Source organism: Cavia porcellus, unplaced genomic scaffold (assembly GCF_034190915.1).
Source record: "Cavia porcellus strain 051 isolate PalLab524CR breed Dunkin Hartley unplaced genomic scaffold, mCavPor4.1 scaffold_4, whole genome shotgun sequence".
Lineage (NCBI taxonomy): Eukaryota > Metazoa > Chordata > Mammalia > Rodentia > Caviidae > Cavia > Cavia porcellus.
The window spans coordinates 112,959,253-112,982,500 of record NW_026947487.1 but is presented as its reverse complement, the minus strand read 5'-3'; the positions used below and the strand labels follow the sequence as shown (position 1 = coordinate 112,982,500).

The 23,248-nt window shown below is 44.6% G+C and overlaps 1 protein-coding gene across 4 annotated transcripts in view; it reads right to left on the bottom strand.

Moving 5' to 3' along the window:
• Wwox (WW domain containing oxidoreductase) overlaps positions 1 to 23,248 on the bottom strand; it is an 895,605-nt gene that overhangs the window by 485,752 nt on the left and 386,605 nt on the right. The window contains exon 9 of one of the 4 annotated variants that reach the window (XM_063246726.1): positions 1 to 3,709. This exon is cut by the window's left edge and continues 11,574 nt beyond it. The exons of the other annotated variants lie outside the window; for them this stretch is intronic. Coding sequence (XP_063102796.1) covers positions 3,704 to 3,709 — 6 coding nt within the window. The 3' untranslated portion in view covers positions 1 to 3,703. The remainder of the gene's footprint in view (positions 3,710 to 23,248) is intronic. 4 annotated transcript variants of the gene reach the window in all.

Below are 23,248 nucleotides of genomic sequence, written 5' to 3'. Positions count from 1 at the left end.
TCATAAAAGTTAAGGGCTTTGAAGGAGACAAGATAGCCCTGATTATTCTCCAGGAGAGCAGGGACTCCTGAGTATATCATCATCGGGGTGCAGAGGACCTTTTCAGTTCTTTTCCTTGGTTTCATCTGCACCTGTGTATTTCAGCTTCGATTTTCAAGGGAGGGCCCTGTGGCAGGGTCATGGCAGGACCTCTGCACATTCTGGGTACTCTCGGGATCAGAGGAAGCTGTATCTCATCATACGGAATACACTAAACAGATTCCATCCCCCTGCACCAGTATGATGAGGATCTAATGACATGAGCTGAGCTACAGTTGACTGGGGACACAACACTGTTTTGCAGCTACTTAATCATTCACTGCAGATTCTGACTTTGCCATTTTCTTTCTAGAATTCAGAGCCTGTGGCACTTTTACAAGTCTCAGCTATGTATATAGGTATCTTACCAGCCCCTGTACCTTTAGCCAAGCAATGTGCCTGCCACAACCTTCAAGGCAAACCAGACTGGTGCATGGTACAGAAAGACACACCCAGCAGAGAAGAGATGGAGATCAGAGAAGTACGATAAATCCCCTGGGCACAACATGCTCTGCCCTTGACCCCAGCACACATTCACTAAGCACCCTCCTAGTTCTCTCCAAAGGGCCCCTATATCCTGACTGTGTGCAGACAGTCAAAAAAAGGGGAAAAGGACTAGACACCCTTTCAGGCCAGCTGAATCCTGGAAAGGCATCTATTTTAAGATTTCTCCTGTTTCAAGACAAGAGTTCACACTCCGAGACCCTTCCACTGGTTGCAGGTGCAAACCTTGCTGGATTACAGTCTTTATCGCCAACAAAAACATTTTCAGCAGTTACCAAAAGCTACAGATATATGTGACGGTAAGCTTATCACTTTCAAAACTCGGCTTTTGTTTCTAAAGAAAGGAAAAGTAGGTAAATGTGGATGTTATGTGTATGCTTCATCATGCTGTTTATATCTCTAGTATGCTATTAAAATATTTACATTTTATAAACTGTCTTCTTCAAGCTATACACGACTTTCTGATAAACATTAAATATTTTCTTAAGCGCTCATTTGTTTCACATCGTAGCTAGTTAGGCAGAGCTTTTCGTCAGTCTGAGTCATCCCATTTGTCACTGTTCCTGTGCTGCCCACATGCCACCGCTGGTATTGTTTTCAGAAGAGGGGACTCTATTCAGTTCCCCAGGCTGTGGGCAGCCAGACAAAAACAAAAACAGTCTGCCCACCGGTCCTGCTCAGAAATGACCACTGGACGTCATTAATCAGCACGGTGCACCATTGTGGGCACATAAAGACCATCTTTCCAACCTTCTTTTCCCCCACTGTCCCTGCACCTGGCCAGCTGCTCAGGTGCTGCATTTTATTCACCACCAGCTAATTCACTTACCCTCAACAAGTGGGCTATTGATTTTTGCCTGTTTTCAGAACAGCCTGGGGCTTTCTGAATGACAATAGCATCCCCTATTTAAAAAGCAAAACAAAACAAAAAAATGTGATTCCCAGAAATGCCCTTTCATTCCTCCTACATGGGCTGGCTTCACTTTTGTCTGGATCCATTCACGCAGTCTACTCTGTCACTAATTTTCACAATACAAGTCTTTTCACCTCTTCGGAGTCCTGCACATTTCTTGCCTGTCAGCTAAGAGGTCACAGGATTTGCTTCTGTTCTGCAGGGCTCAGAGGAAAGGGGCAAGAGAAATTCCCTTGCAGAGCGGGATCCTAACGTCAAACATCTTTTTTTGTCTCCTTTTTGATAATCAACTTGTGAAAAATAGCTCAACACTGAAGTTTCCCATAAAGCAAAAAGAGGAAACCTAAAGTAACTGCTAAAATGTACTCATATGTATTTATGGTCAGTAGCATAATTTATATAAAGGCAAAGTAAAAGAGAAATGATTTTTTTAAACTACACAAAATTCTAAATGTACTGTACTTTTTGAGTCACTGCACAGCATTTAACAAGAGGAGACTACCATGTAAGAGGCAGTTTGGCTGGAAAAGATGAACCGTTTTATGTTAATTACGTTAAGTTTTAATAATAGCTCAGCAGTCAATGCTGCGTTGGTTAAAGAAGCTGTGATGATTGGTCGTGGACTATTACTTTGATAGCCATAAATTCCAAGTGTACCGTGAACGATACCTTTAATTTGTGGGGACATCCCTCTTAGCTGAATGGAATGTGCCTCCCAACTGGCAGGTACCCTGACAAGCAAACTAGGACTGTCCATCCAGGGCAAGGCCACTGCGCCTTAGGAATGAGCATGGGTCGGGCTTCCCGCTTAGAAGCCTCTGAGCTTGAACATGAGCGGTTGTACACAGGTGCTGCAAAGAACAGGGGCCTGCAGCAGCTGCTCCTGAAGGAGGCTTCCATGCAAGTGTGGAGCATCTCAGCCCCTTCGCTGTCGCATCTTCCAGCAGCTCTGAAGATGAGCACCCAGAACACAGCAGAGATCAGGACAGGGCCTCTGGGCACAGCGGGCAGAGCTGTGATTCTGGGCAGAGCTAAATCTAAGTGATGGATGGAAAAACTTTAGTTGATAATGAGCTGGCTTCAGAAAAGATGAACACTGGCTGGTGTTGAAACTCTGAATGTACTTTTGACTGCAATAAGCACACAGGTAATAGACACTGGTTGCCCTTTTCACTGCTGCCCAAGGAAGGGAAGGAAAGGAAAGGCTGTGTGGAGGGTCCTGACTCCTCCCACAGAGACTGAGAAAGCCAGGGTGGCCTCCACAGGAGCCTTGTCTTTGTGCTTCACACCTGCTGTATTTTGGGGGGCTGGGAGTGGGATGAGGGGTCTAAGAGGCCAAGTCACCAGGTATTGATTACTTGCAGTCTGCCTTGGTGGGACACACCTGGAGGAAGGCGAGGCAGCACAGGCTGGAGAGACCAGGCTACCATTTCAAAACAGCCAGAGAACAATGAAGCATCCGGTATCATCGAGAGGCAGACACGCAGGATACAGACACCTCAGACATTCCTAGACTGCCAGGATTCAGCGTCTGGGAGAATTAGGGAGAAAAAAAAGACCAGGCTGACAGAGACCTGTCAACTTTTTATTTTACCAATTAAAGCCTTTAAGAAGAAAACACTGTCAAAGGGAACATTTTAAAAATGAAAGAAGGCATGGAGAGAGAAAAAGAAGAGAGGAAGGAAGGAAGACAGGAAGGCAGGAAAAGAGAATTTGTCACTTTGTATCATTTTTATTAAAGAAGAAAATATTTAACATGGACGAAAAGATAAGAGGACATAATCCTAAAGGAAACAGTTTAAAATGGATATAAGGTAGTTTATTTTAAAACTTTAAAATCAATACAATGTGGTTTATTTTAAAAAACTCATTCATTTTCATTTTTTCTCATTTTGCAAGAGTGGCGATGGTTTTGTCACAGAGAGACCTCTGCAATTTGACAGATGACAATTCTCCTTGGCTTGAACTTGTACCCACTCTCAGCACAGTCCTCCCACAGGGGCTCTGGGAATACCCACCGGGTAGACAGGGAGCTGTATTATACCTGCACACCCATAGCGGAAAGTGCCAGTGCTCGCTGGAGAACAAAAGGACAGCACGGAGGATGGGACGGCACTGGGGCGGTGGAGAAAGTGACGAAGGGTATCCCGAACGGCTCCGTCACTTGCAGCAATTATAGCTACAGGCTTCCGTGCCTGGTTTCAGGTCCTAGTTCTGGAGGGAGTACAGAGTATTCAGTCAGACAAAGAACAACTGGTCACTTGTGTGTCACCATCCCAACGCCATAGGCCTAACCAGATGAGCAACAGAGAGGTCCCTTTCAACTTTTTCTCAGGGTACCAGTTCCTCCCTGGGCTCAGCACCCATTAGTTTCTGTGTCTACACAGTAGAGTTCTTTCCTGACCTTGAACAAGGAGTGTGCGTGATGCAGGTGAGCCTGGAGAGGGGGCAGGCGCTGGCTCAGTCAGGCTTGAGCTGTGATGCCAGCTCTCCCGGTCACCAGCTGACGACCTGTGTGGTGACTCAAACTCAGCTTCAGACTCTTATCCATTCAGCAAGAACAGCAGCAGAACCTCTCTCACTGAGACGAGAGGCATCAGGAGATGAGGTGTAGACAGCAAACACACAGCACAGAGCCTGGCCCGTGAGCGGAGCTTAACAAACAGCAGCCAAAAAGGGAAACAGATGAAAGTAGCACTTCTCACAGGGACAGGTCAGTGGCCTGGAAGGAAGGGTATGTCCTGCCCTCTGTCCAGAGCCACGGAGCCATCAGCAGAGGCCTGGCTGGTTACAGCTAACAGAGACTTCTCCCTGACCCGACTTCTGCTGTGCTGCGCCGTGTTCAGGGCTCCACCCTGACCCCATTCACAAGTTCTGAAAACATGTTGGAGACTGGCGAAATGCAGAGCATTAAATCTTGCTGAATCCAGGAAAACAGGGACGTTTTCACCAATAAGACGAGAAAACAATGAAACTTCATCTACAGGGACGAGTGAAAAGTATGCAGGCTGGAAAACTGAGACTCATTCGCAGTGTAGTATCAGCCAGCCTGGTACCTTGAGGAGATGACTGAACTTCTTGGAGCTTCGGTCTTCTCATCTATTAAACGTACCTTTCCTTGAAATCTTTGAGTATAACTTCGTATACTGTAGCATCAAACATATCAAGACAATACAAAACCCTTCAAGGGAATGACAGTATTTCAGGGTATTTAGAATCAACTAAAGAACAGAGACACTATGGTAACTACTTTTATGTTGGGATTATCGTGAGGTGAAACACTATTTTGCTTAAATGGTTATGTTTTGACCTGCACTGTTTCGTTGTTATGCCCTCTTTTATCTCAATCTCCTTTTTTTATTATTATCCTTTTAATTAAGGGAAAATAAATAAAAAATAGCAGGATATATTATAATAACCCACTTTGATTTCCTATTAACTTGATTTGAAACCCTGTATTGCTCTCACCATCTTGTTTTGACTGATTTTCCTCTATTCTGTTTTGCTTGATAGTACCAAGTTCGAAAGTATAGGCAACAACTGTGAATACAATAAGATTCATTATGACACCCATTCTGGTTGACTATTATCTTCTTTTGAAGACCTGTAATGTTTTGGTTTTATTGGTTTTGTTCTTTACTGTTTTGTTCAATTTTATTACAACTGATGATATAGGCAATTCCTTTTAAGATAGCAAGAGGCATTATGGTAACCATTGTTTATCACCTTGTATTATGTTTTTACATTATATATATGTCCATCCTTTTGATTTGACTGACTCTGTTCTGTTATGTCACATTTGGTTTTACTCTCTTCAAAAAAAAGTAATAAGAACAGTGGGAGTAATAAAACCCAAAATGTGTAATTGTCATTGTACAAAAGAGAGGAAAAGAAGTGCTCTAAAGGGTATAACTGCATGTATATTTAAGTGTATAAGATAGATAACCATATTACTGAGTTTTGTTAGATCACTGAACAGAACTGTTTGAAAGTCCACTTTATATGCTTTAATTTTGTAACTTGAACAACTATTTCTAAGATGACAATATGTAATCTATTAACTAGTGATTTCCTACTGTTTATATTTTCTGAAATGCTGTATAACTTGTACCCTTTTTCTGCTTTTTTTTCTTAAATAAAATAAAAAACAAAACAAAACAAAACAAAACAAAACAAAACAAAACAAAAAAAACCACGTACCTAATGCCTGGACCTACCAAAGCCTGAAAGATAAACTGTGCAAATGGCTTCATGGGGTGCCCAGCATACAGTAAAGTGATCATTAAACAGCTACAACTTATTATTAATTTCACTATTATTATCATGCCAATTATCACAGCAAAATACCTCCTGAAAAAGCTGATGGGAAGGACAAGTCTGCTTCAGACCTCAGTTTATGTTTTGTATACCAGGAGATGATGCTATTAGCAACATGCTTTTTGCTGCTGCTGCTGCTGAGCCAATAAGATCTATCCAGAAGAGAACATGATGGTAAAATATGAATGGGAAAATCCTAAAGAAACAGGTAACTCCCACAGTCCTCTCTGAGCTGACAAAAAAGTGATTCTATTAGCGTAATTAGCACAAACCAGTGTATTAAGCCCAAAGGAATCTTTTTTAAAATAAGACTCTAATTTCGGAAACCTGAGGAAGTCTGCATTTTAATAAGAAATTTCATTGTATCCCAAATACAAAACCATTGTTTGCCTGACTCTATAATTTATTGTTAGACAGACATTGTGCTATTACTGTAGCAAAATGAAACATGCAATGATTTTGCTAATAAAACAACCAGATCACAAGGCGAAGCAGGGCTGGCGTTTGAACAGGACCCAGTGCCCCTGAGTGGCCATCTGCATAGCCTAACACTCCCAGTCACCTTTCTCTGCTCTTCCTCAGGGAAAATCATTGAAATAGCCTGATCACAATACTAGTACTGTCTCCTGAACTTAATCCTTTGTTTCTTCCAAAGAAAAGACGGCTGCTGATTATGAATATTCCACTCTACAATTTTCATCAATTAATATACTACTGTGTTCTTATTATGCTATTAATAGCTTCTTGATTTACATTAGAAAGTATATATTTTACACCACGGGTAAAGCTATTTCTTCCCCTTTGACGGAAAGTGCTACTGTAAAAAGAAATTATAATTTGGAAAATGGAGGCGGGGGTGTGAGTGTGGTTCAATAATTGCTTGGAAAGAAAATATAGTCTGTTCTCTACACTGCTCTCTACTAGGGAATTCCTGGTCCCCAGGCAAGGAGGGCAGGGCAGCTCCCAAGCCATCCAGAGAGCCCAGAGTGTTTTTTTTTTTTTTTTTTTTTTTTTTCAGAGAGCCCAGAGTTTGCCCCGCTGCATTTCATGAACACTCCAATAGGCAAGTGGGGGCCCAGCCTCTTGCCAGTGGATCCCAGGAGGGTGGTGGCATGGATAAGAAAGGGGTCTTGGTGAGGAACGCTGGGTTTTGTTTGAGAGGGGATGATCTACCTCTCCAGCCCTGCCAAGTTGGGAGCCACATGACCCTGGCAGCCACTTACACTCCCTGGGTCCTGAGGGTTCCTCTGTAAAATCAGAGTACACACACACACACCACATGCACACCATGGGCCCAGGGTATTTGGTGGAAACCAACTGCAGTGATACCTTCTTATGATGACAGGTGGGTGGCAGTAGTCTGGAAGGAAGGGTGGCATCCCTCCCTCTTCCTTGTCTATTCAGAGCTGCGGAGTCATCTACGAGCTCTGGGCTGGCTTCAGCTAGCGCAGGCTTCTCCGTGGTCCCAGAGACAGGGGCTTGAGGTACCCACAGTGACCTCAGGTCTGTTCTCAATGTCTGCGGCAAAGAACTGAATGAAGTGACTGTTGAGAGGAGTCCAGGTCCAGAAACGTCTCTGAGTCCTGTGTCCAGAGTTGACACTGCTGTAGTTTTAGGGCAGGGTTCTCTGCTACCATTTACCCTGAATCCACAAGATGCGAGTTTCAGTCCTGCCACTGACTAGCTCTCACCAGTCCAGACTGCAGCTGCACAGCCCAAGGGTACTGGCTCCTAGTGGACTTACTGCTGCCATCTGTCCGCGTCCTCATCTCCAGGGCATGGAAGCTTGGCCCAATGCAGTTGGAAAACATCTTAAGCTCACCTGGCTCCCCTTTAGGTTTTCAGAGTCTCTACATGGCTCACTTCTCTTGTGGACATTAAAGGTGACCCCTACATTGCCTGTTGTCCTAAAATTACCGTGGGGTTAGGCCACTGTCACTTATCATTCTCTGCAGCATGTGGGCAAGACCCAGAGTCTGGGGACTGAGGCCCCTTAAAAGACTTCAGGGCCTGCAGACACCATGGGCAGCGTTTCCCTTCTGGCCCCCTGCCCAGGCTGCACTTCCTAGCCCTGGTGTCTGGGGAGATGCCCTTGGGCATCTGTGACTTCAGGGGCTGCTCTGAGATTCAGGAGCACATGGTGATTGACAGGGCTGGGTTTTGCTGTATTTCTCATAAAACTGTGTCAGAAACGATTAAATGGTGAGGCCTGGAGAGCACATGGAAGTTCCCTGTCTGATGCTGTGTCTACACATGGGCCGACCAGAGCTGTCCACAGGGCCAGTTTAGTGAAAAACAGCAGTCAGAGGGACTGTGTGATTGAACTGACAGCCAATTCCCTAGCCAGGGCAGGCAGCCTTGGGCTATGGCGGGGGCAGGGCAGCTGGCCCTTTGGTTCCTTCCCATTTAAAGCACTTTGCAGAGTCTCAAGCCTAAGGTAGAGATTCAGTTCAATGTCTGTGGATTGATTGATTAATTTAAAGCCCTTGAGAAATCCTGCAGGTTCACAGATAAAGCCAGACGAGCTGAGAATTTTCCTGTCTTCCTCAAAAGGAAAATGTTCAAGAAGCAGCCCCCTAATTGGAGATGATTTACATTTCTGTCTTCATGTCTGAATTGGAGGAGGGGATGAGTCTCCATCGGCAACCACTGGAGCCTGACCCAGGGCAGTGGCCAGCTGCAGTTGGTGTCCGATCCTCATCTGGCACCACTGGACATGCACAGGCTTCTGTGAGCCCCATGTGTGGTCTGGATGTTTAGACTTAGGGGAATGGCAAAGCAGAGCTTCAGTGTCAGCTCTGCCACCTGCCCACTGCCCAAACACGTCACTAGAATTGCCCACGCCTCAGCTGCTGTGTTGAGAAATGGACCGGAGTGAGCTTCTGAGGTCAAGTGCAGAGCGCAGGTCTGGCTGAGGCGCTCAGTGAAAGGAGTAATGCTCATGAAGGAGACTGAGGGGACAGATGCGGTCTCTCCAAACAGCGAAGAAAGACTCTGTGACCCAGACAGTCCTAGGGCCCTTGCCAGGAGCCCCACAGAAATTGTGAAGTCAACTCCCTTTGCATTTTAGGGAAGAGATGTTCCACCTTCACCCACTGCTCTGATACCCCAGGGAGAGCTGCTTTCAAGGCATCTGCTGTGGGCAACCCTGAAACACACCAACCCGAGAGACCACCGGGGTCTCCACTGACCCACGACGTGGCTTGGTTAAGACAGCAGGTGGGTGCTTAAAGTCTCTTCCCCAAGGAGGATATCTCTCTCTGGAAAGAGATCTCTGGCTATTTGCTGGATTACATAAAGTGAAATAAACCAAAATGTGCAAGAGGCAGGAAAGAAGAGAGAAAAGTTAATAATACCTTATAAATTCAATTTGCATTCCCCTTTTGATGTGAACCCAATCTACCAGCTTCCCAAAATAAGCAGTCATTTGAAATCCTCCTGTGTGATAGTTGGTCTTACATATTTTAAAACACCATCCCTTTAATAAACTAAGTCATACAATGTGGTCTTAACTGGTTCTAGAATATTCTGATAGCGAAATATTTTCTGTCTCTGGGCCAGAACTGGTCATTTCATTCTTGGGAATATGATGTTTGAAAATCAGTTCCTCCTATTATAGATTTCTCCCTCAGCTTGTAGAAAATCCATGATTCCCTAAACATTGGTCTTTGAAAGCACATTGACTAAAATCTTCATGCTTAATTCATGAAGCACAGTCTGGAGATTAGTGGAGCTGGACATAGACCAGGAATACTTTATCATATTCTAATAAGCAGAGGCTGAAAATTGCATTTCTAAAGCTACAGTATTAAAGGGCATACCGCAAAACATGACCCAAACATAACTCAGTAGTTTTACAGTGTCTGAAAAGGCTTTGATATGATAAAGTATGCTGACGAGGGGAATAAACACAACTAGAAATTTCTGAATTTAAAAAGGAAAAATGGGGGGAGAGTGCTTGGCAAACATTCAGTATATTCGTGCAAAAAATATATATATTATAAACTCACACATTGTGATTTCTATTAAACAAGTATTGACTATTGAGTCACGCTATAGAAGATCACTGTAATAGCCCAATTTAGGGGTTTGGAAAGCATAAAAGCATGAAAGATGAAAGAAAATAAATAAAGCAAGCCTAATGAGGTTAATTTGAAGGTTGCCAGAAAAATCTAAGTGTTGGCTTTTCAACCTTTCCTGAAACAGGTCACCAGTACTGTTTCTAAATGCAGAGAGCAATCTAAATGACAGAATCTCTGAGGACTAGGGTAGGTGGGTGGTAGGTACTGGACCAGAGGTGTCATTTAGAAAACTGTACAGCATTAAAATCTCTCTTTAATGCAGGCAAAAATTGTTGATAAAAGCAATGCAGTGTGTAAAAAGCAACCCTGGAACGCAAACACATAAGTTAATCATGTATATGGCATCAAGTCCAATGCCTGGCACCCTATAGGTGCTAACAGTACCTGTTTAATGAATGGATGGATGGAGGGATGACGGAAGGACAGATGGATGGATGGATATATTAGACAGCAAGAAAACAATGGAAACAGGTTTATGCATGTCACAAAAGTTCACGGGGTCTTTGAGTCCACTCTATAGAGGGCATGCTAAGCCATTTTCCTTCTGTAAAGTGATACATAGCATTAGGTCACAAGTCAGCTTTAGACAATAGCTTTCAGACTAAGCACTGGACCCACTGGTAGCTTCAGACTTTCTATGTATGAGAGCATAGAGGACAGAAATCATACAGGAGAGGGAGACCGCGAAAGGTTCAAAGCATTTGTCTTCAAACTGCATCACCATAGCGGAATGTAGACATCCCGTTTACTGAGAAAGGCTTAGAATAGGTAGGGGTGGGTGCCTGGATCAGGCCAATGCTGTGTGTGCCTGTGATTCCCACCTCTCTACACCAGCCCCATTCCTGCTGAGATCAGAGTGAAGATCAGAGGAGCAGAACTCCTGCTGATTTCTAGGACTTTGCATTTCTGCATGTGCATTCACCATGCACCCTTCCTCTAATTAATGAAAAAGGGTTTGTCCTCTACTTTCTTTTGCCCTGTTAACGTCCCAGTGGAGTCTTCCAACTGACCTCTGATGACACAGTCTGTGCTCTCTCCCAAGATGGGCCTGGACTGCAGCAGGTCTCCCCTACTGTAGCTGGCTGGTCCTTGTTTACCCTTCTCTTCTCTCCCAACCTCATTCTTGGAAACCACCTAGGATCCCCAAGGGGCAGCTATTCCTGCTCTGGGTGTCTATAGCTCCTGTGTCCCCGCTTTAACCCTGACTCACCTTAATTAATGCACATGTTCCCACCACATGATATGTTCTTGAAGGCCAAGACCATGGCAAGTGAGCCCTGCAGGCCCAGATCCTGCACAGAACCTGGCAGGTAGGATTTCAAAGTATATTTACTCCATGGAACCAAAGGACAAATGAGGATGGTAAATGCAAAGTATATAACCCTACAGAGAAACTATGGATTTTGTTTTTTGTTTTATATTCCACATTCACATTTGTTAAAAATATATTGCGTACAGTTATATATCTCTATGTGTACATATGTGTATATATATATATATATATATATATATATATGTAAAGTATGATCAAAAGATACACTGAATGCTTAATTTTGAAAACCATTGCAGTAAAAGACACATTACAGTAAAACACGCATTTTGAACACATTTATCTCATCATTTTTGGCACTTCCAGAGGCAGTTTTGAAAGTTCTTTTTTTTTGTCTTTTCATTTTTATCGGTACCGGGGATAGAACTCACGACCACCTGCTTGCAAAGCAAGTACTTATGCCGCTGAGCTAAATCCCCAGCCCCTGAAAGTTCTTTTTCATGACATTGTCCTGGCTGTCTCAATGTCCTGAGTCAACTCAAAACATAATGATCATTTTAACTCGAGGGAAGAGCAAGAAGTGGCACGGTGGCAGATCTGGTGGTAAGGTGGACGAAGACACAGCATGTGCTTTCCCAAGCCTGACTCTCCACTGGAAGACCCTTGGCAGCAGCATTCACCTTAAAAGACACAGTAGAAGACTTCCAGAACTGCTTCAGAAACCCCCAAGAACAATGAGACAAATACGTTCAAAGAGAGAGGGAGTATTCTGAGGGAGATTAACAGTGATACGGCTTTGACCATCATTTATTTTTAAAATTGAAACATTCACCATGTATTTCAATCACAATGCTGTATGACTGCAGAAACTCTGAACATGAGAAATGAGTGGAAAGGGCAAAGGATGAAAAACTATTTATAGCCCCCAAATTTAGCACTGTTTTACCTTCTTAGTAAATATTTTCCTCCACTTGAACATTGCCGTTCAAAGTTTCCTGCTTGATGGAATTCAGAGTCCACTTCGGAGTCACTCTGAGCTCAACCCAACGATCCCTAATGGAGGGTCAAGAAACAGGTGACCCTGCCTCTGTTCCTTCTAGAGGACACTACCTTCCTCTGAGAGGTGGACCTGAGGGACAGAGGGCAGAGACTGAGGACCTCAGGGTTAAGAAATGTGATCTCATGACCATATTCACTGCAAGGATCCCTTGATGGACATAAGGCACCAGCCAAAGTACCATGTGTATGCTCACACATGTGCACGCTGGCGGGAGGCAGGGGGCTTGTGGCTGCCAGCTGCAGGATGGAAGCAACCAAGGAGAAGACTCAAAGTGGGTGAGTTCCAGGTGCCAGAAAGAGGAAAGGAAGCTGTTCCAGTTCCCCTTGTCCTCAGCCCCGCCCTTGGCCCCTTCCTCACTATGGCTGGGCTTCCTGCTGGAACAGGCTATTCAACTCCATGTCTCCTACAGCAGTAGGTGGCAGAAAGCATGAGGCTGAAACTCTGCGGCTGCTTCTGTAGGGTTTGTGGAGTCCTGCTCTGCAAGCACCTCCGCTGTGGCAGCCCTGCCAGCCCCATGGCCTGAGCTCGGAGCCTGGCCTCAGGGTGGAGCATTCTTTCCCCAAACATGGTTGATTCCTGGGCTGGAGCTCTTTTCCATAGGCCTCTGACAGTAAGGATGGGGTTACTGCGGGAGGAAATCGATGTTTTCCTGAGAGACCAGCCCTTCTTGTTTGCTTCATTATAATTCTTTACTTGCAGTATCCATTGGCTGCTATTTAAATAAACAATGAGGGATTTGAAACAAAGAAACTATGAAAATGAAATTGCTTTAATTTACATCCTGAGGGACTGGGCCTGTAGAGTTCTCTGAATGCTAAATAAATAAATAAAAATGTAAATTAGTACCAAGTTGGAGGTAGCCTATGAGTTGTAAAAGTGGCAAAGGAGCCAAGTGTGCCCATGATAACCTATTTAGATATCTATTAGACACCCGCTGGACATCAAGCTTCCCAGGTGACACCTGAGGCCCCTTAAATGCAGCATGCACAACTTGATAAACATCACGATTCATCCTCAAATTGGTATTTTCCCACTTGGTAGGAGAAGAAACTGAAACTTCCAGAGTGTTACTTACTACACTAGCTGGTTATGACAATGGTGAGACTCAGAAGCAAAAGATGGTCACTCACTTGCCACTGCAACAGCTAGGGAGGACACCAGAGATCCTCCGTTCCTCTGCAGCTTGTGAGTGAGTAGGTCGGTGGAGCCGGGGGCTCATGGGTATCCTGGGCTTTCAAACTTGCAGGCTCTGGCTCGTCTCATCCTGCCCCTCTCTGATTCTTTTTCTGAGTCTGTTGCAATATTTTTTCTACAGCAGAAAGCTTTGTTCCATTAATCTGGAGATGCTGCTACATATGGTAGAGTCAAGGGGTCTGTGCAGGGGGCACAGAGGGCCTGCAGAGTGAAATGGAAAGTCACAGCAGGAAAGGCCCGAAGAAGGTACGCAGCACCCCATCTTCCCGTGTTCTCATCCCTCCATCCTGTGCTGGGGCCGGGCTCTGTGGCTGTGTGGGTCACATCTGGGCCACTCTAGTCCACATTAGTGGTAGAGGTTTAACGAGGGACCATTCCATTTCTGCCCGGCAGATAGACCCGTGCGCCACAGAGGGAAGCGGGGTAGCAGAAGCGGTACCCATATGATGGGAAAAGATGCTAGGTAGGCAAAACTTTAGTTACAACAATAAAAGAAAATTGAAAAACAGAATAAAGAGAAACTTAAGAGACAGGATGGGCTTTGATGCCGGGGATGGCAAAACTGAGCAGCGTTGCAGAAAAATGTCCCTTGTTCCTTTTTCCTTGGCTTCGGAGTATCTAGGCACACGGGGTCAGGACTGAAGGCCACGCTTCTCACCCTCCCCAGCAGTGAGTTAGGTTCCGTGACTAAATCATTCCCAAGGAGAAGGAAGCAGGAGCTTAGGGGGGGCATCTCAGAAGGTCGCCTGGAAGGGAGGAGACCAGTCTTCTTCCCGTCTTTTCCATTCATGCTGCCTGGACCTTTAGGACCAGCTGGGACCCTGCAGATGAAAGCGGAGTCGCAAAGCACCAGTGGAGAAGGGGCCGGATCCCGAATGACTGTGGAGTGGCCACAGCGGCTCTGGACCCTCTGTTTCTATTCTGAGAACCAGATGGGTTCTCAGCAGCAGCAGCAAACACCATTCTTGGTGTCGCTCCCTGGCCTCCAGTCGAGGCTGCACAACGTGCCCGGTCCTATTTCCCAACTCTAGCAGTCAATGACAATGAGAAAGAGGCAATTCCACTGCTTCTTCCTCTCACCCCACCCCCACTCCTGCTCTCCTCTACTTCATAATCTGCTGCATGCATATGTTTTTATGGCTATAATTTAATTCAGGAGCTCTCAAGAAATTATATAGCTCCATATCATTAGACTATTTTGATATAACGCTACCCTTCCCAAGTCCCAAGTACTGGCAGAAAACACCTATTTTCTACTTAGCGAGACAGGATCTGACCTCCAAACAGTGATGCGGTAAAAACAATGAAATGGAACAGAAACATATCCGTTACACAAGAAGTTGCCTTGACTACCAGCCTATTTTTATACTACAGTATGCTTTATTTTCACATGTGTGCATCATATATTGTAATACGGAATGGTATTGACTGCAGCTGAAGTGAATATCCACATGTATTGACCTCAGAGGTAAATATTGACGGAGACAAAGGTAAAATTGATGCTTACCTTGAGGGATAATAAATCTGGATATGTATTGAAATAAGAAGTCAATAGGCTCATTGTTACAAACACTCGTGGTCATAGTCACTTGAGCGCATTTGTATGGTGAATGGTCAGTGGTTGTTTTCTAGAAGACAGAGGAGCAGGAGGAGCTCAGAGAAGCTCTGCTCTGTTCTTAAATCTGTTGCCAACCCTCATCATACAAGCTCAACAATCCCAGGCAACCAGTCCTATCCAGCCAAGGTCAACCTCTCTCTTTGGGAGGCCGGTCTAGGATCTGATGCTTTAAGCTGTTTACTTTAGCTTGTTCTCCCAAAACACAAAAGATGGACAGATTGTCCCCATTGCACAGCCTGGTAAACTGAGACACTAGGAGTTGATCTAAGTTTACAGTGATGAATTCAAAACCCAGGTTTCTGGTGTCACATGTGTCTATCATGGCGGTCTTTTAATAAGGACTATAAATCAGGACCTATAGGTGAAATCGGTGTCAGAGAAGGGGAACATGAGAGAGGGGGTGAGGGAAGATGGATGCTCACAGAAGGACAGTCAGAGGCTGCCTGTGACTCTTCAGTGGCCTGAGCGCCTAACCACAGCAGCTCCTGATATGCCACTACAGGTACTCTGCACAGCTCCGGCCAACGACATGTCAGGCAAAGTCTAGCAAAGGGATCTAGGACAGGTCCCTTCTCCCCAGGGAGACACACAGGGAGAGACACAGTCTATTTCCTGCAGCAATGCATCATCTGATTACAATGTCTGGTAGGCTGCAAATCTCTTGAAGAAATGGGGAAAGGAACTTCATTCTGCAGAAAAAGCGGACAGGGAATCACAGATCACGATGTGCCACCTCTGTGACCCTATGTCTCTCCTTCAGGCTGAGCGAGATAAACATTTTCATGCTACTGGAGCAACAACGGATTGAGCTGTTTGCTTTACGCGGTCCAGAGTGTCTCCACTGAGGAGAGAAGGGGCCATGCACCTCTCTTGTACACGTGCAGACCCCCGACTTAGGAAGGAAAAGGGAGACCTGCAGCCGCCAGGCTCTGCGCATTCCTGCCCACTCCACTGCCCCCATCACGGGCCCACCTCCCACCTGAGCTTACACCACGATCCGCTGGAAATCAGCTGTGCAAATGAAACACACCAGAACTGGTATTGATCTCCTCCACTCGACCTTGAGGCTCCTTCATGCAATGTACAAGACACGTCCTCTCCATACCGCCTTTCTTCAAAGGCTTTGGATTTCAGACTGTTTCACTGAGTTAGAAGATGTTTCTCTCAGGCTGAACACATAAACTGCTGCAGAGCCCGGCTGTGCTTCCTCTGTACCTAGTGCTGCCATTTATCAAGAAATGCACTTGGTGCTTTGCATTTTTCTTGTCTGGTCTGTTCCCTGGAAAATCTTCCCTTCCTCCCCCACTAGGACAATCCTATTTAGTCCTCAGCAAGCAGCTCAGGTGACACTAGAGCTGCAGGGCATTTTTCACACCCGTCCGAACACCAGTGCAACCTCAGTACCACGGGAGCGATCCCCACACTCACATCCTCCCGTTCCTCACTCTGAGTCCCCATACCTTCAAGCTGCTCTCCTAGCTGTGGAAATAGTCTCACTTATTTCTGTGAACCCAGGACCTACCCTACAGTCTAACACATAGAAGAAACACAAAATCTGCCAACGAATAGACTTCCAGAAGGGACCAATAGAAATTTTCCTGAAAAATACCAACAAGTACCAACACCATATGCAGAGACCCTCACTCCTCAAGGATTTAAAATCTTCTAGCTAAGCAGAGGCACCAGGGTTAAAGCTTCACATTTCTCATGCTATGGAAATGAAAAGAAGGAAATCAGTAAACATCTGCAAGCATTGGGGATATAGTTCAGTGGCACAGCACCTGCCTGGCAACTGTGAGGTCCGGTACCAAATAAGTAAATAAATAAATAAGCCAACAACTGGTGATGAAACAATTAAATAAGGGAAAATTAAAAGAAAGTGAAGAGTTACATGCTCTAAGTTCCATTTTTGCTCTCATAAGTCTGTCTTTTTTTTTTTTTTTTTTTTTGTCTTTTTTGTTAGTCTGTCTTTTTACAGGACATCGAGGCACCTGACCACCTAATTACTGGTTATCTATAAGCTCTGCCCAGAGCTAAAGTAACACTCTGACCACGGTAGTTCTTTTGTTGTGGGCAGGGGCCCCAGAGGGCTGGGGACAATGGCGCGGGGGGGGGGGGTGGCAGTGTGGACCAGAAGCCACCTGGCACTTAGGAAGGCAACCATCAGTTCCACTCACAACAAGCCCTGGGGATGAAACGATTGTCAATAAAACCACAGTTGGGCAAAGCAGGAGGCCTAGCTGCCATCAAGGAGGATCAATAAAGAAGGACCCAAAAACACGCTTCACTTCTGTTTTTCTGTTCTATTCCTTTCTTTTACTTTTCTCCTTCGTTCCTTCCTTGAAGGTTATAATAGGAAACCCTAAAAAATAAGGTCCCAACAGAAATACTAGACTCACTGCTGCCCAAACTTGACTGCCAAGGTATATGGACGTGGTTGGGGGAGAGACACGGACAATTGTGAGAGAATCACAGGTTCTGTTCAAAGTCAAGACACAGTGGATGTGTCACTTAAGGAAACTATCTCGGAGTGGTGGCCACATCTTTGTACAGTGGCTACTAAATAGTATGGATTGGGACTAAGAGGGGTTGGATTTTTGTAGAGAAGGCCAGGGTTATCTCTTCCCTCTTCCAACTCCACTTCCCCATCTTCATCCTCATCCTCATCCTCTAGCTGTCAGGTGCTCAGTACCTCACGGGTGGCAGGCACTGTGAAGTGGCACTAAATGAACCATGACATGTTCTTCATAGATGTTAATGGTATTCAGAGTTACTTGGGACACCACACGCAGGAATGAACACCAGGCAAAGATTCAAGGGGAATCAGTCCATGGACCGAGTGATCTCACATTCTGTAAGCCTCTGTGTCTTCATTTAGAAAAAAGACTGGACTAACTGATTATTCAGGTGGTTTTTGCAAGATTCATCATTTTTGCAAACAGTGCTTCCCCCATGTTCATAGTCTGCATCAAATAAGTTACAGAGAACACTTCAAAAGTACCTTTGAGGCCAAGAAAGGGCAGTATTTCCTTGCAGCAAAGCTCATTTGGTTACAGAATAAGCCATATCCTAACTCACAGGGTGTAGAGTAAGTCTTTGGTGCTTAGTCTCCTAAGTGCTTTGGTGCTCAACTCTTTCACTGATGGCAACCTCAAGAAATCAGACTGCTCATTTAAAGAAATGGCCTGCATCTTATTAATTCCACTCAAGTACCAAGAGTAGGAAAAGTGCCCAACCTGTTTAAGCTTAGGACAACTTTTATCAGGAGGAGAGTTCATAGGCTTTGGTCGCTGGAATGGAGCCACTCAGGAAAATTTCCCCATTTGTCCATTTTTCTGGCTGGTACAGACCCCCTCTGTGTGCAAGCAGGACCAACACACAACAGTGCAAAGACCTAGGGCCACACAGTGCAGCACTGATATCCAAACAGGGGGCAGACTCCGCTTCCTAAAGCTGAGCTGAATTGCAGGGTCTGATTTGCCACAGCTATAAAGAACAGGTTGAGTTGCTTGTAAACACTCCAGTCACTTCCAAAAAGAGAGGCCAGCTTGACTCACATATCCATGAGTAAACATGCAGGAAAAAAATGTCACTGCAGAGACCTAATGTTTCCCAATAGCAGAACTGGTATCAATTTTGTATATTCACCAGGAAGCAGAGCTGGCACAAGGATCAGCGTAAGACTTGTCTACAGCTCCTCAGAACAAGGCAGTGGGCTTGATCAAGCACTTCTCTATGTGGACTGCTTCCATCCCATACCTGAGGCCTCAAAATTCCCCACGTGTCCAATGCCAATGAAGAGTGACATTTCTTCTGATCAACATCTATATTTACCGTAACCAGGGGAGGGTGTTGAGGGAACCTCAGGACGCCAAGTGATCGCTTGTTTTCAGGATAATCAATAAGACACTTATCTTGAAAGATTCATGCAAGTTTGGATCAATTATGAATGGGATGATGATAAAACTCGGTAGGAGAGTTGCTGGAGTGTTGTTTTTTAAAATTCTTATTGGAAAGCTGTGCTCCATTTTGTTGTTTTCTTTGAATGTTATGAAAATTTTAAAAGAATGCTAGCAGTATGATGCCATTATCGAATGGCAGGGTTACCTCATGACAATAGCCATTTTCATTATTTTTTTTTTTTTGTCTTTTTCATTTTTATCGGTACCAGAGATCGAACTTACGACTGCCTGCTTGCAAGGCAGGCGCTTATGCCGCTGAGCTAAATCCCCAGCCCCAACAATAGCCATTTTCAAGTGCATATACCTTAGAATCTTAGGATACTATCCAGAGGTTAAAACAAAGGGAAGGAATTTTCAATCAGGATAAAAGGGACTGCAATGCATATAATGGAAATAACATGAATTTTTGACTCTAGAAATCTGAGTTTGAAATTAAGGATTCAACAGTTTACATGGATGATGTTGGATATATTACTTAACCACTCTACATCAAAATTCCTCTATGAAAAAATGGCATCCTCATCACAGGGTTATAGTAAAGTTGGAACAGGTACATGATTGCCTATATGAAAAGTTTAGCACAATCTCAAACATGCAATTGGCACTCCATAAATGATAGGTATCCCCAATACTAAAGTCTGAATCGGTCACCTTCAGCAAGTTATTGCACTACAGATGATAACTGGCGTTCAGCTAGGGAGTCAAAACTAAATGGAACTATTTTCCATCTTATAAGGAAGCAAGGAAACTGAGACACAGGAAGACTTAACTGGGCTCAGGTTCCTAGAGAGATCATTTCATGAGGAGCATGAGAACAAACATCTTAAGGGAAGGAAGACCTGCAGCTTGGATGGAGCAGAAGACACTGAGAGATTCCAGAGGGTGAGTGATGTCACTGACCCTGATGAAGCAGGCCAAGGATTATCACGACAACTGTAAATACGTCCATGCCCAGGTGGACAGCAAGGAGTAGGATCACAGCCTCTAAAGAGGGAGCCATGCCTGCGCTGAGCAAAAAAAGACAGACCATGCTGTGAAGAGAGGTAACCTGAATGCTGGGTCAAGGTGTCCTGAGGGGCCACCATGGCGATGAAGAGAAAGAAAGGATGCCAGATACACAGGGCTTCTTTGTGGCCACGAACTTAATTCCAAGCCCACCTGGCCATCAAATGTCCAGCTGGAGGCCCATGAGTACATACAGTTTTATGGAGTTGGTCAGTGGCCCCCACAGCCAAGAGTTCCATCCCCAGTGGGACAGAATGCTGAAGAATTCCTGGGCTCCTGGGAGCAGCCAGGACAATAGTCTCCATTCAGTCTAGGGGCTTACTTCAGCGAGAACTGCTCTCCAGGCCTGGTCTCCTCTTGTCCTAAATAGACCAACATTTGGCCTGAGCTTGCAGGTTACTTTTTATGAGCCACACATTTTAAGCTGTCCCTATGGTCAGAAATAGCCCGGGGGTGGTCAGAACCACAGCCTTGTAAATCTGACACTATATTTAGGTCGCAGGGACATGGCTGAACAATTTCTTTTTAGGTTGAGGTTTTGAGTAACAGGTCCATAAATGCCTTTGAAAAGGCCAGGGCTAGAGGCCTCAGCAGAATGGAAAAGTAGGCCAGGAGGTCACGTCAGCCTTTCACATCATTACCATCAGCCCAGGGACCTCTGCAGTTGGGGAAACCTACTCTGTGCCTGAGTGAGGCAAGAGGAACACTCTCTCAAAGCATGGACATTTCTGGAGGCATTATTGGTATGCATAGAAACACACAAATATTGAGTGTTCAGCCGGCTGAAACATTTACATGTGCACACACCTATACCATCGTGTCAACAAGTCAGTATGCAAAGCACTCTTGGGATGCCGCAAGGCTCTCCCCCAGGTGTGTTAAGATTACACCTTGGCTGGGATATACCTCACTGGTAGCATCTGCAAGAATATAGATTTGATCCTCAGACCTGAGTCCCCCAAAAGATCCCCACGTGCAGCAAGTTGCTGACTATTCTGACTTCTCTCTTGTGGAGAATTGCTGGTTGCTTTTGAACTTTATATATGATATGTATGTACAAAATAGAATACATACTCCAGGAAGTGCCTGGCTTCTTTCACTCAACAGCAGGCCCCCCTCTCAAACTTTATAACACATATAAAAATCACACCTCCACTCCCTGTATGGGCTTCCACTGCATGCTGGATTTGGACCAATCTTTGCGTTTAATCTTCCCTGTGAACTTAGTGGACAGGAATTACTTCACTTGTTCTCCTTCAACTGATGAAAAAATGGAAAGAAACAGTTTCAGTGCTGTGGTACAAAATCTCAAGACTAGAGATCAGTACACTGATGTTGTAGGACCAAGTGTTTGGAATCCAAAATGCAACTACTTTTTCCTCTTGGTCATTTTGCTTTTGACTTTTGTATTTATGGTTGGAAATAATTCACAGAAAGCCTTTCTCGTAGTCTCTGACATACTGGGTAGAGTAAACATTAACTATGGGCATAGTGATGATAAAACTGATGACAATGGACAATGATTATGCCAGGCCTTGTATTCATGCTGAGGAAGCAGAAATGATGAAATCTGACATGGTCCTGGGCTTCGTGAATCTTATAGTTTGGTGTATAAGATGAAAAATAAACACATCAATAACTTTATAATTACATACCTTGATCACACAGGGAAGGAATGAGCTATTTCCTATCACAGTGAATGGCATAGCTTAGATAATATTTTTGCAATGGCATTTTCTTTCTTGAACGGTTGGAGAGCAAAAAAGCTGGGGACCTTCAGCAATGTCACATAGCAGTTATGTGAAGATGCCTAAAATATTCACACAAATAGGTATGCAACACTAACCAGCTTTGCTCTAATAAAGCTCTTCACCTGAGAGGCTCAATTACATCTGCAGTGGACTCTTCAGAAAGAGCACTTAAAAGGCAGCTTCGCCCTTGACTTCTGATTCCGTGTGTCAAAAGCACTTAACTCAAAACCCTGTAGATTCCCAACACCACATCGGGGACAGGTTCCTGGGCCAGATCTTCCCTGCCTTGTGCTCTGACATTGAAGGCACTTGCATTATCATTAGGTTATCACTGAATCAGTCCCAGCTTCTGGAGATGCATGTGGGCCCCTGACATTTCCAGGCCTCTTCTCAAGAACTGTTGCTAAGTATATCTTGCCACTGAACCTGTATTTTATGATTGGAGATTCTACTTTAGGAAAAAAAAAAGTCTCCTTAAGAGAAGCATTAAGAAGTGATGGTAAGTTTCTTTGAGGATGCCGCAGGGGCTCTCGAGTTGCACTGAGCACACTGGATTCTGGAGCCAGAGTAGGAAGCAAGACAGGAGTGTCAGAATTTCACCTGAAATCGCAACACCCTTTGCAAGATCAACTATGACCTCTGTCAGAGGACCAAGAGAACCAGGCAGTGCTCCGACACTAGCTCAAAACCTCTTCTTTTGGTTGAACTACCAAGCATAGCTGGTCTACAGACCAGTTACTACAAAACACACAGCTTTAAAGTCTCTAAGAAAGAGACTCATGAGGACTAAGAACTTCAAGAACAAAAGGTTCAATAGATCTTTTGTAAATGGGAAGCAGACCAAGAGACAGAGGGAGTAGGAAATGGAAGTAAAAAAAATTAAGAAGCGTTATGCACATGTACCAACTCTCCATGGTGAATGAAATCAGTATGTACCACAAACATGAACCAATAAAAATTTTAAAAAATGATAAAGAGAAACAAAAGAACGAAAGATTCACTTCTACTGACTCCTGTTACTCAAGACAGAGCTCTGCTCAGGGAAAGCAATGCAGAAATCACCAGCACTATTTCTCTGCCTAAAGCTGACCATGAGCAGGGTAACTGTGCACTGGACATGGACCAAACTTTTAAGGACACAGGCCTGCTTCTCATCCCTTCCCTGTCCCCAGAACTAGCAGAGATCTGGCACAAAATCAAATGCTAGTATATCTGTGGAATGAACATTGATACACTGGAAGAGGAAGGGTGCACTTAACTCACCTAGGAACGAATAGGTCACTGGGAGATTTTGCAATCAGGGGCACAATAAGGATCCTGAGCAGAAGTATCCGAGAGCCACGGTTCAGCTCTGTTCGATAAAGATATCTCTATTAACTCCAACTATGCATAACACATTCTCCATTAAGCAGGGGTCATCAGCCATTTGCTAGAAATGACAAAGCACAGATGCTTGTATCAAGCCAAGGTTGGACTAATCAAGAACGAGTAAGT